The sequence below is a fragment of the Cervus canadensis genome, chromosome 13 (genome assembly GCF_019320065.1).
Source record: "Cervus canadensis isolate Bull #8, Minnesota chromosome 13, ASM1932006v1, whole genome shotgun sequence".
In the NCBI taxonomy this organism is placed as follows: domain Eukaryota; kingdom Metazoa; phylum Chordata; class Mammalia; order Artiodactyla; family Cervidae; genus Cervus; species Cervus canadensis.
In genome coordinates this window covers 9,644,855-9,661,688 of record NC_057398.1, presented here as the reverse complement: position 1 = coordinate 9,661,688, position 16,834 = coordinate 9,644,855, and the positions used below count along the sequence as shown (strand labels likewise).

The window sequence follows — 16,834 nt, the reverse complement described above, 5'->3', positions numbered from 1 at the left end:
GGGCTTCACCGCGCCTCCACCACCGCAACCTGTCCCAGCCTCGCTTCTAGTGGGGGGCTTCGCGCTCCCTTCTGGGTTTCGGAGCCACCACGTGACTTCCACGAAGAAGGGGGGGCCCAGCGGAAAGCGGCGGCAGGGGTGGGATTTGGGACCCCGGGGTGCGACGAGAGGGCGGGGAGAGGAGGAAACGGAGCGGGGGTGGGAGAAGGCGGGGCGGGGCGGACTCGGGGACGGGAAGGACGGCGCGCTGGGACCTGGGGGGGTGGGGAAACCCGGGCGCCGCGCGGCGGAGCCGGGGGAGCGGGAAGCCCGGGGGGGCGGGGCCGAGGCGGCGGCCCGCAGGTGCGGGGGCGCGGGGATGCGTGCGGCCCGAGGGAGCCGGTAGGCAGCGCCCCGCGTGCAGGGCGCGCCGGGCCGCGCGGCCGCTCGTCCGCGAGGCTGCGCGGCGGGCCGGGCCGGGCCGGAGCAGCGCCCGGCATGTCGCAAGGGCTCCCGGCGGCCGGCAGCGTCCTGCACAGGAGCGTCTCGGTGCCCGGGAACCAGGCGCGGCCACAGGTAGCGAGCTAGAGAGGCTCGGGGGGATGCCCGGGTTGGGGGGAGCGGTGTGCGCGCCACGGGTGGCGCGAGGAGGTGGGTGCTGGGGCTCCCGGATGGGGACTGCTGGGAGCAGGGGTGGAGGGCAAAGCGGGAGCCGAACGCGAGCGGCGTGGGGGGCGCGCGGGGACCCGGGTGTACGCCTCTGCCGGGACGCCTCGGGCGCACGCCAGGTGCCCAGGGCGTCCGGGATGGTGACTGGGCTCCTGAGCCTGGGAGGAGCAGAGGTCAGAGGGCGCCGACGCCTGGTAGGGCTGGGCACTGTCCATGCTGCCCCGCACGTGGGGTCCGGGCCGCCCTGGGTGTCGCCATCCGTGCGCCGCCGCCGGCTGCCGCCCCATCGCCAGAGCGCGTGGTCCTTCCCCGCGGCGCCGAGCTGGGGCCAAGGTGTGGAGAGGGGAAATTCCGCTCCGAGGGGCGGCTCGTGCCCAGGCACTCTCAGCGTGTGCTCCCCTTCGGCAGCCTCCCTAATGCCCCAGGGACGCGAGGTGGGGGCCCGAGGTGGGCAGACTCCAACCTCAGGGCCGGTGGAGAGCCCTCGGCGGGCGCCGGGCCCTCTGCGCTGTCCACCGCGGTGTTTACAGCCGCGTACTCGGGGAAACACACAAGGTTGCCGGCAGGGACGGCAGACCGAGAACTTCTCACTCAGCTGCGTTAGCACCGAGTCTTTTCAGGGTTATGCCCTGCTTCTCAGTTAGGTGCCTGGCACAGAATGTCATCGGGTGACGCTAGTGAGTCACACAGCTGAGTCTGGGCCTCAGCGTTGCCCACACAGGCTGAGTAGCCTTGGGCAATCTGCTTCACCTCTCTGAGCCTCAGTTTCTCCACGTGTAAAAATCAATATAATATCAACTTCTTGTGATTTTTATGAGGACTGATTAATATATGAATATCTCAACTTTTTTTGCTCTCTTTCTGCCTTGATTAGATGTTTCTGCTGGCTGTCAGGTCTGACCATGTGGTAGGTGATCAGTCCAGTTTGGAGTGTCCACTTTTACAGGGCAGGATGAATGCTCCTTCTGTGTGCCTAATGAATCTCCGATGATGACCAGAGAGGCATGATTTGGTGATGAGTGCTATAAGGGACTCAACAGTAAATAGCAGTCTTAACAGAGGTTATTGAAGACACACCATGTGGCACTTTGGGATAAAATCTAATTTTATCTTATGCAGCTCCAAGCGCTGGGCTGCTAGGATGATCATGGCAGGGGTTACTGACCACTTGTTCAGGGCATGCGTCTCTAGTGCCCAGAACAGTGCCTGGCACATGGAAGGTACTCAGTTAATACTTACTGAAAGAATGAATGAATCACACAACAAATGAGAAAATCGAAAAATCAGAGAGTATAAGTCATTTACCCAAGGCCATATTGATAGTAAGAGACAGAACCAAGAACCTGTATTTCTAAAGCTGACGTTCTGTTTGTCAGACTCCCTGTTGTGTTCTGGTTACCACCAAAGCTTCTTTGCCTCTTAAAGACTACATCGTAACATCTTGTGTCTGGTCCCTTAAACACTGTCATCAAGCCACTTCTCTATGTCACATTCTTTCTTCTTTTCCTTTCATAGCTTTGTATTCTTGCATATGCTGAAAATTCTCTACTCACTGTAACTTGGGGAGATATTTATCTTTCTTATTTGGAATATTAGACCAGATAAAATGATATCTGAAAACATCGATTATTTCATATTATCAATAATTGCTTTCCATTAATAGTAATAACTGAGTAGCTTTCCTGTGTTTGTATCCCACTGATTTCTTGATCTCTAAACTCTTTAAAGGTAGTATTTCTATGGAATCTTCTCATAGGCCTCTGGGAAGCAAATACTACACCCCTCCTCTGTTTTCTATAACTGGATGAAGTATTTTTACCATTGTAGGTGCGTTTTTCTGCCTGCCTTTTCAGGATAACTCTTGAAGGACTTGATTAAGTCTGGTTAAATCTCATATATAGCTAAGAGCTTTCAAGACACATCATCAGTTTGCTTTCTGATTCAAATTGCTCTGACCTGTGAAACAAAATGTCAGTCAAGCTTTGTTCAAAGGGAGGAGCTGCTTGTGGCGCTTAGGACCACTTGGTGTGTTGGGAGAGTTGCATGGCTGCAATCAGTAATCAGCATAGTTCTGATTTGCACACAGTGTCAAAAGTACCAGTTTGTGTGTGGTGGTGGAAGGCCTGGCCCACGGCAAGTCCCAGATAGCAGCCGCCTTCTGCCTTTCCCGTCCTCAGATGCATACCAGCACCACACCTCTTCCAGGCACACGCCCAGGGGCGGGGGTGGGGGGGAGTGGAAGGTTTGAGAACGTTGGTTTGGAGTCCAGCAGACCTGAGTTCCACTTCCCGTTCGGCCCCCCACGAGCTGTGATACCTGGAGCAAGTTCCTCAACCTCTCGGAGTTTCTTATTCCTCATCTTTTAGATGGCAGCCCCGCCACACAGGTCTCGGGGGTGGCGGGGGCGGGGTAGCAGCTCACAGCCATAGCGCATGGCTAGTGCTCCCCCGACGAGGGGCCACTCTTCCCCCGCTGATGGAGCAGCAAGCGCTGCCCTGACTGCAGCGAACACGGTGACGCTCCACGACCAGGGCTGGATGAAGAGAGCAGGCAGAGGAGGGCAGCGAGGGGCCTCAGCATCCCACCTGACCACGCCCTTTCCCCCAGAGCCCTGAGGATGACGACAGGAAGGTCCGGAGGCGAGAGAAAAACCGGGTTGCCGCACAGAGAAGTCGGAAGAAGCAGACCCAGAAGGCTGACAAACTCCACGAGGTGAGCAGGTGTTTGGGGCAGAACCACGTGAGGGCCACGGCGGGGAGTGGTCCTCCGCCCCTGCAGGGTGGTGGCCGCGCGGCCACGCCCTGGCCATCACCACTTCGGCCATGTGCACATCTAATCCCGCTGCGTCCCTCCAGCCCAGCGTTCCGAGTCTTCCCTCTCCTGTGTCCTCATTGCTCCCTCACTGGTTGTATCTCACAGTTTTCTTTTAATTTTAAAGCAAGGAAACTTCCTTTTGATCCCGATTTCCTTTCAAGCTAGTGCCCCATTTCTCTTCTTTCCCTCCTTTATTTACCAGCTTCTTAAAAAAAAAAAAATTATTGAATTTATTTGGCAGACAAGATCTATTGTTATGGCATGTGGGATCTAGTTCCCTGACCAGGGGTGGAACTTGGGCCCCCTGCATTGGGAGCATGGACCACCAGGGAAGTCCCTCCCTGCTTCTTAAAAAGAGACCTGCTGAATCCACGTCCCCAGTTCCCATTTATTTCCCAGTCCACTGTGATATCCTTTCTGCTCCCCAAACACATTTGCGCACACACACACACTCTTCCTACAGAAACTGCTCCGCTGAGTCCACTAGTGTCCTGACACTGCCCGGTCCAGGGACCTCTTTCTAGTCCCCTCATCCTTGACCTTGCTGGGACCCCTGACACCCCTAACCCTCAGCTTCTTGAAACATTCTTTCAAGGTCTTTAGCTTTATTTTTTATAACTTTAAAAGAGTGTTTGTTTTTGTTTATTCCTTTGGCTGTACCAGATCTCAGTCGAAGCACTCAGTTTTTTTCAGTCTTCATTGCAGCATGCAGGATCTTATAGTTGCAGCATGTGGAATCTAGTTCCCTGAGCAGGGATTGAACCCGGGCCCCCGCATTGGAAATGTGCAGTCTTAGCCAGTGGACCACCAGGGAAGTCCCCCTCAATGTCTTTAGCTTACTATCTTTCCTGACCCTCTTAACCACTTTTTTCTGTTTCTTTGTTCACTTTTCTACTTGTCTGTTTTCTCAAATGTTGGTGCTGACCATGCTTTCAGACTCTACCCTTTTTTCATCTCACCTGGAAGATTTAATCTGTTGATCTGTCAGCTCCCAGCATCGCTTACCCTCAGGTAGGCATTGATCACTGCAGCAAGACCTCTGTCCTGGCCCTAGCCCCACATCTCCAGTGTCTGCTTCGAGGCCTCCAAATGGGTCCCTGCAGGCTCCTTGGTGGCAGCCTGGCCATAATAGTGGGATTGTTTATCCTGAGACTTCCTCTTCTCAACTGTCTTCAAATTGTAATGTGAAGCTAATGAGCCATCGACCCATCACCCCGATCAGGAACCTGAGGGTGATGCTAGACTCTTTCCTTCCCTGAGATCCCTGTGTATCATCCCACATAATCTTGCAGCCAGAACGCGGGAACCACTCCATGTCAGGAAGTGATGTAGAAGGCATCCCAGGCTCTGTCCAAGGAATGGATGGCAGTTCTGTGCTCATCTTCACACAGGTTGATGTGATCTTTAAGGGTTCTGGTTCAGCGCTCTTTTGCCACTCTTTCTGGTCGTAGATTGTCTCTGCACAGCCAGTCTGAGGGTGTTGACAGCATTGGACACTGTGGGGTGTTATGAGGGGGAAATGACTGTCTCTAAAAACCCTTCACAGTGAGCAGAGAACAGGTTTAGAATGCATGGGCTCCAGGGAGAGGAGACCCACTGATGTAAATTCATGGAGGGCCTTACGTTAAAAAAAAAAAGAATGTTAGATTCTTTCTTGAAAGTAGGAAGTCTGGGCTGTAGAAAGAGACTAGGACCTTCAGACCAGGGTCAGGGAAAGCCTGTCCCAGACTGGATTGTTCTGTAAAATTCCTCAGAAGAATTGGGATGTCCTTTGCCTCCTTTCTTCCCTCCCCTTGCTCGTGAAGCAAGCCTGGTTCTAGCTTCATGTTACCGAAGAACCCCCAGAGGGGATTTGCGGCTCAGTCGGTGCACAGCGCTATGTTCAGACACATGGGCCAGCCTGACAGCTGCACCCTTCCTCTCGAGGAGCTTCTAGTTGGAGATGGGCATGTTAATATCAAAACACACCAGAGGATGCTCGGTTTTAAGGCCTCTGTGATTATGTGTGCAGAGGTGACTAAATGACTTGGATAGGATCTTTCATGGGACCAGGTCAAGTAGATTCATTCAACAGATACATATTTTTAAATTTTTATTTTTCTCTATTTATTTGGATACACCAGATCTTGGTTGCAGCACTTGGAATCTTTGATCTTCATTGCAGCATGCCACCTCTTAGTTGCAGCATACTGGATCTAGTTCCCTGACCGGGGATGGAACCCTGGCTCCCTGTATTCAGAGCACGGAGCCTTAGCCACTGGACCCCCAGGGAAATCCCTCAACAAATATTAATTAAGAACCACTGCCAGCACTACCACTAGGTCACAAGGAGAGGAATCAGATCTCATTCCTGTCCTGGGAAGGTATAAGAGTCTTAAAGTGAAACTGAAGTGAAAGTTGCTCAGTTGTGTCCGACTCTTTGCGACTGTATAGGGCATGGAATTCTGCAGGTCAGAATAGTGGAGTGGGTAGCCTTTCCCTTCTCCAGGGAATCTTCCCAACCCAGGGATCGAACCCAGGTCTCCCTCATTGCAGGTGGATTCTTTACCAGCTGAGCCACAAGGGAAGCCCATGAATACTGGAGTGGGTAGCCTGTCCCTTCTCCAGCGGATCTTCCTGACTCAGGAATCCTGCACTGCAGGTGGATTCTTTACCAACTGAGCTATCAGGGAATAGATAAGAGTCTTAAGGAATAAGAGTCTTAAGGAAAGACCCAATAAGAGTCTTAAGGAAAGTGTATTCATTTCCTTCGGCTGCTGTAACAAATTATGACAAATTTTTTGTGGCTTAAAACAGCACAGATGTACGTTATCTCACGGTTTTGGAGGTCAGGCATACGAAGTGGGTCTCAGTGGGGTAAAATGAAAGGGTTGACAAGGGTTCATTTCTTTTGGAGGCTCTGCAGGGGAGTCATTTTCTTGCCTTTTCCAAGAGGCTTCCGTACTCCTTGGCTTGGGGTCCCCTTCCACTTTCAAAGCCAGCACTGGCCAGTTGAGTCTGTCTCATCCGGCATCACTGTGCCGCCATTTCCATTGTTACATCTCCTTCTCTGACTCCTCTTTCCTTAATAATCTCATGTGACAGTGAGAGCTGTCTGTGTAATCCGGGGTAATCTCTCTATTTTAAGATTCTCAACTTAAATCACATTTGCAAAGTTCCTTTTGCCACACCAGGTAGCACAGTCACAGGTTCCAGAGATCGGATGTAAACTTCTTTGATGCGTGTGGGGTTGGGGGGAGCTTATTCTGTGCACCATGGAAGGGAACATGAATACTTTACTACAGCGTCAAAAAAAGAGATGGGTCTCTCTCAATTTCTGTCATTGTGGGATTTGATAACCAAATGAACTTGACCTCTGGGAAACTTAAGGGTGGTTTGTCACATTTTCTCCTGCCTAATCCCTGTTAGAACAGTGGGTGGAGGACCATTCATAGCATTCTTAGCTTGTTCTGCTATCCATAGACATAACCATGCCAGCTGCTCTTTCCAGAAATGGGGCCGATTGCTCTGAAACCCAGGCCCTCCACAGAAGACCATGGCCTCCCCCACTTTCTCTGGGGGAACTGCCAGGATGGATCGGGATCATGCACCATGCAGCAAGGCCAGTTTTGTTGGGAAACAGTGTCGAGGAGGCCGGGACAGTGGTTCCATCCATACCACACAGATCCGTTTACTGTCACTAGCTACACACGAGTGTCATTGGTCACTGGTGGCAGTAGCCACCTTGGTGACTAGTTTTCAAACTTTGAAAAACATCTGCACGTTGAGAGTGAGATGTGTGGTTCAGATGTGTGGGGATGAATAATTTGTGCTCCAGTGGGTTGCGGGCAGAGGACCTTGCACACCGCTGTGGGTCACAGCTGAAAGCCCCGTGTGCTCCTTGGGGCTCCCAGGCCACGTCTAGGTTGGGAGAAGTGAGAGGTGATTGGAAACCTCCTTCTTGGACTCGGAATGAGGCCAGCTCATTGGGAGACATCAAGGGGCTTGGAAAGCCACCACCCGACAGCCACAACTGCCCTGCTTTTCCCTGAGGAGAGGAGCCCACCCGTTGTAAGAGTAAAGTAAAGAGTTTTTTTTTTGGCCATGCCAAAAAAAACTGCAACCTGTGGGATTTTAAATTCCTGGATCAGGACTCGAACCCACATCACTCTGCAGTGGAAGCATGGAGTCTTAGCCAGTAGACTGCCAGGGAAGTCCCCTTGAGTAAAGCCTTTATCCCATAAATTCCTCTATCCCATCTGGTGGGCTGCCGTTGCTAAATGTCTCCAAGTAACGCAAGCTCTTTGCCTTTCCTGAGCACCGTGAAGGGGAATATTTAGAGCAGGGTGTGTTCAAAAATTCCCACTGTCCTCTCCTGCCCACTCAGTTCTTGAGCGTCTTTCCCCTCCAACATCCAGAAAAGTCTCCTCTGGTCCTGGCTGTTACAAGTCTCTCAGGTGCCCTCCTCCTTCCCCAGCTCTCCAGCCCCAAAGATGGGGGATCTTTCCCATCAGGGCAGGACCCCCTGAGGGCAGGCTGGGAGGGGCGCCTGGGCAGGCAGAGCCAGGGAGAGGCCAGGCTCACTCTTCAGGGTTGTCTGAGTTCCCCCGCGGGCGGGTGTTGCTGGAAGCCACACTGCAGTGACGAAAAGCGGTTCCTAGTATGTATCTGTGCGCCTCTCTGTTTACTGTGGCTTTTCAAGTCATCCAGTCAAAGCACTTACCCTTCTCTTGGGGATTTTGAGCCCGTATTCATCTCTGAACACTAGGCACACGACCTGGGTCCACATTCACAGATGGGAGCCCCAGAAGACAGTCCGGGTCTCTAAGGCCAGTTGTGAGTGTCAGAAGTGGGTCACACTGGTTCAAGCCAGGCACCCAGAGATGTAAGACTGAGAATGTATTTTGAGTCAGAAAAGGAAGGCAGCAACGCCGTCTTCGGGAGCCCTAAATGTCACAAACTGACAACTGTCTTGGGCAATGTGATTGTGGTGTGTGTTGCCCTGGTGTTTTCAGATATTGCATGTTCTAAGAGAATGCTCCATGTCAGTCCTCACTGGGTTTAGAAAGTGATTATGACACTAATTTGTCCTGCCTTGGGCTGGTGACACAATTTTTCTGCTGGGAAATGTATGAGCTTAAGGCTTGGGAAGAGACTTAATGTAACATCCTGAGTTTGAGTAGTCCTTTCCTGCTAGTAACCACCACAGGGGGGAATTTGGGCCCAGGCACTGCCAAGCAAAAGCAGAATTGCTATCATTGCTTGAGAGCTGAGGCTGATCTTGGGGTCAGGGATCAGGTCCCAAGTGTGTATGAGCTCGGAAGAGTCGCTGTACCTCCGAGTCTTGGCTGCCTTGCTTGTGAAGGGGGGGGGGGTGCCTGTGTCCTCCTGATGGCCTTTCCCTTCCCCTCCTTCCCTTTCCGCCATAGTTGTCATCTCTGGCCCCTGGTTCCCACATACCAGTCTTTATGTCAAAGGCATCTTAGACTCCAAATCTCTCCCCACCCAGACAGCACCTCAGTCCTCAACCAGCCTCTCGTAGGTGCTCAGACCAGGGTTTCTCAACCACAGTACTGTTGGCATTTGGGGTCAGCTATTTCCTCACTGTGGGGGGTGTCCTGTGTACCCTAGGACATCGGGCAGCATCCGTGCTCAACCCTCGGCCCCCTAGAGGCAGCAGTGCCCCTTTGCAGCCGTTGCCACCCAGGCTGCCTCCAGCCACCCCCGATGTCCCCTGGGGACTGCCAAGATTGCCCCAGTTGGGAATCACTGCCCGAGACAGCTTAATTTCCAAGGCAGAACTGGGATTTGCAGTGATTTCGCCACCTCCCATTCTCGTCTCTGCTCTGTGACTATGTCCTGCAAATACCCAGAGAAGGCAGCCTGGTGACCTCAAACCCTCCCGGGGCAGGAGACTCGAGAGTCGGCAAGATCGGAGCTAGACTGATCATCTCTTTGGAAATAGCAAAGGGTCTAACATTCTTGGCTTGTCTTACACACATATTAAATCCAGGTAATTCTCAGGCTGAAGATGGTCTTTCTCATTCCCCTCCATCCAGTCAGTGTTCTCACCTCCTCTTCCTCCCCTTCCCCGCTCCCCTTTTTTATTTTTATGAAACTGGTCTTACCTGAAGAAGATTTTGACTTCTTCTCTTTTTATTCCCTCAGCTCGATAAAAGCCCCCTCTGCAGATTAATGATTAAAACTTAAATCGCAGAAGAGAAAGTCCCCAGGGAGAAGGCAGCCAGGGGGCCTGCTGGGCGCCCGCTCTGTGGCCTCTCTGAGCGGGAGTTTGGGGCGAGCAGTGGATTTCGGTAGCGTGGCCCCCGTGGCTTCTAGAGGGAAAACTCAGACACTCATGAGCATCTTGCCACACAGTTCAGTAACCACACAAAGGCATTTGGAATATTCTGCCACAGGAAGGAGTCTTCTTTGGAATCCAGTTGAAATCTTAGCTCACTGCACTGTGCTTAGTCGCTCAGTTGTGTCCCGACTCTTTGCGACCCCCTGGACTGTAGCCCACCAGGCTCTTCTGTCCATGGAATTCTCCAGGCAAGAATACTGGAGCGGGTTGCCATGCCCTCCTCCAGGGGATCTTCCCCACCCAGGGATCGAACCCAGGTCTCCTGCATTGCAGGTGGATTCTTTACCATCTGAGCCACCAGCATGGGACCATTCAAACATGTTCTCCATTTTACTTGGAGTGAAGAGACTTTCTGGTTGCAGGATGGAGGGTGTGTGTGTGTGTGTGTGTGTGTGTGTGTGTGTGTGTGTATGTGTGTGTGTGTGTGTGTGTGTGTGCGCACGCATACCTGCATACCTGCATCTGTGAGCTACCCAGAGCTATAGTCTCTCTCAGCCCTCTGCTGTGGGCAGGCTCCCCATGGTGCCTAGGCCCCCATGCCCTCCTCCCATCCAGACCCTTCCTGCCCATGGAGGGCCTCTTGCTGCGTTAGGAGACTGACTTCTGACTCCAGGACTAGAGCTGGTCAAAGGCCAGAGGAGGGTATGGGGAGGTGGGGATAGTAGGTCTGGGGGAGAGCTGCAGGCAGATCTGGCCAGCCCCCTGAGGGAGCCAGAGTGACCCCCGGACAGCCTGCGGGCATGTGGGTGAGGCCTGCTGCCATGGAGAGTTTTCCAGACCACCCTGAGAACCTTCTTGGAAAGACAGGAGGTAGAGGGATATCTTCAATGACCCTGTGTGGAACCCCTCTGGGGCCCTTGTTCTGAGCAGGAGGAAGGTGCCTAGAAGTGGGAGGCAGGGAAGAAAGAATGCTAAGAGGAGACTGAGGGCGAGAGTTGAGAAGTCATTGATGTTGAGGAGTCATAGATGTTGGCACTGGGGCCCGTCAGAAGGGTTATAGGAGAAGGTAGCAGAGGCCCCTGGTTGCTATACATTTCTAATCTTTGGGGAGAGACTTTATTTACTATAAGTAAGATTGAACTATGATACAAGACTGAAGAGAACAGATAATGAGAGATGTGGTTTCATTAGGTGCTGTGATCAGGGAAGTCTTCCTGGAGGTGGTGTACTTGAGCTGGGGCCCACATTCGAAAGAAGGAAGATAGCTCGGTTGAGGAGAACAGCTTTAGCAAAGAGGGAGAGCTGAGAATTTGCATGTGTCTTCATGCTTGTATGAAGATCAGACTTTTTTTCGTAATATTTCTTAAACATTACTGGTAAGATAATAAGGTTGGGTCCCCAGCTCAGAAAATGCATGGTACGACAAAGCCTAATCATATGAATCAACCTAGAAACGGTTGAAAACAGCTTTTCAACAAGATGCAAATAAGACTGTCAGCCTTAAGAGAAGGTCAGGCTCTGCAAGTGGCCGAGTATTGCAGGACTTAGCAATGAGTTGGATGAAGAAAAAGAAGACTTGCTTCATCAAATGAGGGGAAAACTTAGAGCTGTGTGGCATCACCAGTTCAGGAGCTGACATAATCAGTATTCAAAATGATTTTGCTGGGCTGGAAGGTGCCTAAGAAACAGGGTGAAATTCAGTAGAAGTGAATGTAGACACCATCCTTAAACCAAAATATAAAAAAAATGGTCGTTCAAGCAAGGACGGAGATGCAGCAGATGCAGGCAAATCGTGCACTTCTCTGCAAGCTCGGGGAGAATCTCCAGAGCCAGGTGGGTTTGAATGCGGGTCCCACCCAGAGCAGACTACCTCTAGACAGCTGCCCTCCGCACGGCCAGGCCCTCCCCAGACTCATGCACTGCGTTAGGGGAATGTTTGCTCAGAGCCCCTGGCAAATGGAACGTACATTGGGAATGGCCTCCAGGGGGGCAGAGGAAGCAGAAGTCCTAAAACCCAAGGAGCCCGGAGGACCTGAGGCAGTTGGGCTCAGAGAACACCTAAGGGGAAGTGGTATGGGGCCATCTCCTCACATTTCAAGAACTGTGATGTTGAGAAAGTATTGCACGTACTCTGTGTGGTTCCATAGATGGAACCAAGCCCGGTAGGTGGGTGTGAAGGCGAGAAGGATTTTAGATCAGTACAGAGTGGAGCTTTCTAATGGAGCGGCTCAGAAACGTCGGCAGGAGGTGTCCTTGGAAGGAGGAGAGAGCCGGATGTTGGAGATGGGATCACACAGGGAAGGTTTCTACACTGGTTGGGTTGGGCTAAGGGCTCTCTGATTCCCGCCCCCCGCCCCCTTACAGTTCTAAGCCTCTGTAAACTCTCATATAGTGGAAACCTAACAGGTGAGTGTTGAGGCAAAGCCAAAGCATGAGGTATTCTTCACTCATTTACTCAGCATTCAACAAACATGCATTCTGTTCCAGACACTTTTCCAGGTGCTGGGTCTTAGAAGAGTGAACCCAGCAGAGACCTTCAGAAGCAGATCAGCAGCTAGGGGGCAGGGGTGGCTGACTGCAGAGGGAGACTGAAGGAGGAAGCAGAACAGGCTCCATCTTGAAGGCAGGACTCTCATCTTGGACCGGCCTGTGGAGTTTGAGCTCTATGCCTAGTATCTATGGAAACGACATGCCAACTGGAAAACCAGGCCCCCGGAAGGAAGAGCCCCAGGGCTCGTACCTAGAGTCTCCATTGCCTAAAAGAGTACCCTAATTATCTGTGTAACTGAATAGAATCATACATTCTATTATGCTTATTGGGGTATGACCACAGGCCTATTGATAATTGTCCACTGTTAACTACCTAGGCTTAAGGCATATGAATCACGGGTTAACTTTGTATCTTTCTTTTCTTTTGTTCAGACTAGTTTCTGGGAATTTGGGGAGGTGGGTTTAGGCATGAACACTTAGGGTATGTAAGGTTTTCTGAAAAACTGGTCGGGGTCCTTGGCTAAGAGGAGACTCTGCCTTGGGCCTGCCAGTCTCCACTATCTGCAGTGTTCTTCTGAGTGAGTTTGTTTACAGGAACACGTGGCTACAACAAGATCAAGGAACTTTCAGATGGATGGAGACGTTTTGCATCTCCATCAACCCAGTTTATGCTTGTCGAAACTCATTGAACTAAACACGTAAAGTTGGTGCATTTTATTTTATATGAATTATACCTCAGTAAGGGCTTCCCCGCTGGCTCAGCAGGGAAATAATTCACCTCAATGCAGGAGACACAGGAGACGAGGTTTGATCCCTGGGTCTGGAAGATCCCCTGGGGGAGGGCATGGCAACCCGCTCCAGTATTCTTGCCTGGAGAATCCCATGGGCAGAGGAGCCTGGTGGGCTACAGTCCATGGGGTTGCAAAGAGTCGGACACGACTGAGCGAGTGAGCGCGCACACATACACACACACCCCCCTCAATAAAGATGATTCAAAGCCCTCATAGAACCAGCGCTCATAGAATCTTTCATCCCGGTGGGGGGCGGGGGAAGAGACATGAAGCAGATGAAGAACACATCCGAGGGGTGGAGGCAGGCACGGTTAAGGAGAACCTGCCAGGGAAGGAGGTGAGCTTCGTGGCCCGCAGCTAGATCTGCGGGAGGAGGGAGGAAGGGCACGTGGTTTCAGGGCCGATTTTGCGCCTTTCCTGTCTTCCCAGGAATACGAGTGCTTGGAGCAAGAAAACACAGTGCTGCGGAGGGAGATCGGGAAGCTGACGGAGGAGCTGAAGCACCTGAGCGAGGCGCTGAAGGAGCACGAGAGGGTGTGCCCGCTGCTGCTGGGCCCCTTGAACTTCGTTCCCTTGCCGCGGCCCGACCCCGTGGCTGGCTGCCTGCCCCGGTGAAGCCCAGAGAGGGTCCGCCGCGGCCCAGCGAGGAGCCCGACGAGTGGGCGGTTCTCAGCCCCCCCGCCCCCCTCTCGGGAGGAGGCTTCTCTCCACATCCGTGTGCCTGGGTCACCTCTTCGGAGCTCCGGGCTGGGTCCTCGGTGGCGCAGGCTCAGCGTGACGCTCCCCGCAGGAGCCTGGTTCAGAGCCTCCAGCCGAGCCAGGCCGGAGTCGCTGTGCTTCTGCTTTGGCAGCTAGTACCTTCCCTTGCAGAATCATTTCCGCTCGCATATGCATAATAAAGGCGTTGTCGGGACTTCCTTGGTGGTCCAGTGGCTAAGACTCCCAGCTCTCCCAATGCAGGGAGGCCCTAGTTCCATCCCTGGTCGGGGAACTAGATCCCACATGTCACAACGGAAGATCCTGCATGCTGCAGCTAAGATCCGACTTGGTCAAATAAATAAATAAAAATATTAAAAAAAAAAAAAGGGCGCTGCCTTCTCTCCTTTCAGACAAATTCTTGGAATTTAGAGACGCAATACCTTTCCTATTTCTGAAGAGGTCGTCTCCTGTTCCCTCAGGTGGTTTTGCAGCTCCTGGGTCTGGTTTCCCTGCTTGGTCATCACCCCCAAGGACATATCGAAGCTAGATGGGGAGGCACCTGGTGGGGATGGGACTCCCTGCCCTCCCCCAGTAGGTGTGCTGGGCCTGACTCCTGCTTGTCATATGCTCTGCGTGGCCCTCCACCCTGGTCAACTTCCTCACCCAGGCTGGATTGTCATGGAAGATTTTCTATTCCAGGCTGATTTTCTCCTGAGTCTGTACACTGAGTGTTTTCTCTGTACACTTGCTGGTCACCTCCCATTCCATTAGTACTCATAGGATCAGGCAGCAAGTTTCCTTTATAGAAGTCTGAATCACTATAGAATGGGAGAGTTGTTCAATTGCTAAGTCATGTCCTACTCTTTGTGACCCCATGGACTGCATCACACTAGGCTTCCATGTCTTTCACTGTCTCCAGGAGTTTGCTCAAACTCGGGTCTGTTGAATTGGTGATGCTCTCCAGCCATCTCATCCTCTGTTGCCCCCTTCTCCTCTTGCCCTCAGTCTTTCCCAGCATCAAGATCTTTTTCATTTAGTTGACTCTTCGCATCAGGTGGCCAAAGTATTGGAGCTTCAGCTTCAGCATCAGTCCTTCCAATGACTATTCAGGGTTGATTTCCTGTAGTATTAACTGGTTTGCTTGTCCAAGAGACTCCTTGCTGTCCAAGAGACTCTCAAGAGTCTTCTCCAGCACCACAATTCAATAAAGCACCAATTCTTTGGTGCTCAGCCTTCTTTATGGACCAACTGTCACATATGTACATAACTACTGGAAAAACCATAGCTTGGTCTATACGGACATTTGTTGGCAAAGTGATGTCTCTGCTTTTTAATATGCTGACTAGGTTTGTCATAGCTTTCCTTCAAAGGAGCAAGTATCTTTTAATTTCATGGCTGCAGTCACCGTTCACAGTGATTTTGGAGCCCAAGAAGATAAAATCTGTCACTGTTTCCACTTTCCTCCCTTCTATCGTGGGACCAGATACGATGATCTTAGTTTTTTGAATGTTGAGTTTTAAGCCAGCTTTTTCACTCTCCTCTTTCACTCTCATCAAAAGGCTCTTTAGTTCCTCTTTGCTTTCTGCCATTAGAGTGTTATCATCTGCATATCTAAGGTTGTTGATATTTCTCCCAGCAATCTTGATTCTAGCTTGTGATTCATCCAGCCCGGCATTTCTCATGATGTACTCTGCATGTAAGTTAAATAAGCAAAGTGACAATATACAGCCTTGATGTACTCCTTTACCAATTTTGAATCAGTGTACTTCTATGTCTGGTTCTAACTGTTGTTTCTTGACCAGCATACAGGTTTCTTAGGAGACTGGTAAGGTGGTCTGGTATTCCCATCTCTTTAAGAATTTTCAACAGTTGTTGTGATCCATACAGTCAAAGGCTTTAGCATAGTCAATGAAGCAGAAGTAGATATTTTTCTGGAATTCCTTGCTTTTTGTATGATCCAATGGATGTTGGCTATTTGATCTCTGGTTCCTTTGCCTTTTCTAAATCCAGCTTGTACATCTGGAAGTTAGTTCACCTACTACTGACGCCTAGCTTGAAGGATTTTGAGCATATCTTGCTAGTATGTGAAATGAGTGCAGTTGTATGGTAGCTTGAACATTCTTTGGCATTGCCTGTCTTTGGGATTGGAATGAAAGCTGACCTTTTCCAGTACTTTGACCACTGCTGGGTTTTCCAAATTTGCTGACATATTGAGTGCGGCACTTCTCCTATTTAAACAAACGTTAGAGTAGATGAGGAGAGTAGAGGCTATTTCCTTTCTAAGGTCCCAGTCAACTCTACTCTTCCGGAAAAATCAGAAACAAGCCACGTTGAAGGAGGCCCCAGTGAGTAAAGCAAAATGGGAGAGCAAGTCCCATCCCCTCCCAATTCTCTTTTATTCCTGGAACAAAGGAGTTGTAGAAGGTGGAGCCAGCCCACATAAAGGGAACAAGAAATAGGGACAGAAAAGAAAGTGTAAATGTAACCAACTGTAAATGCAGTTGGTTAAAAAAGAAAGAAAGGAAATAGAAAGCAACCCTTCCAGGGGTGAAGAAATAGCTGATTTCATACCAGGATCCCATTTGGTTGCTCCCCACAAGCCTTTTTTTCTTCTCCTTTCTCTTTTCTTCTCCTGCTTGCTGGAGTCTTGCCTGGTGTCTTCTAACTCACACAGGCTGATGGTGACAAGACTTTCCTGGTCAGAGGTACTGGAAGGCTGCTGTTAGGTAACAGGGCCTGTGCCTGCGGGCTTCTCGGTTGGCGCTAGTGGTAAAGAGCCCGCCTGCCAATGCAGGTTAGCCGTAAGAGATGCGGGTGTGATTCATGGGTCAGGAAGATCCCCTGGAGGAGGGTGTGGCAATCCACTCCAGTGTTCTTGCCTGGAGAATCCCATGGACAGAGGAGCCTGGCAGGCTGCAGTTTCATGGGGTTTCATAGAGTTGAACACAACTGAGGCAACTTAGCACGTGCCTGCTGGCAGGACCAGGTCAGAGCATCCTGAATGCAGCTGTTTCAAGGGGATGGTGGCATTATCTAGCCTCACAGCTTGTGGGATCTTAGTTCCCCAACCAGGGATTGAACCTGGACTCTCAGCAGCAAAAGCACAGAG

The 16,834-nt window shown here is 51.3% G+C and overlaps 1 protein-coding gene across 1 annotated transcript; it reads left to right on the top strand.

Annotated features, from left to right (window-relative positions):
- Nucleotides 1–249: 249 nt before the first annotated feature.
- Nucleotides 250–14,104, top strand: BATF3 (basic leucine zipper ATF-like transcription factor 3). Its single transcript, XM_043485377.1, has 3 exons — nucleotides 250–555; nucleotides 3,256–3,360; nucleotides 13,456–14,104. The coding sequence occupies exons 1-3, from the start codon at nucleotides 478–480 to the stop codon at nucleotides 13,639–13,641; spliced, it is 369 nt and encodes a 122-aa protein (XP_043341312.1). The 5' UTR covers nucleotides 250–477; the 3' UTR covers nucleotides 13,642–14,104.
- Nucleotides 14,105–16,834: the final 2,730 nt, after the last annotated feature.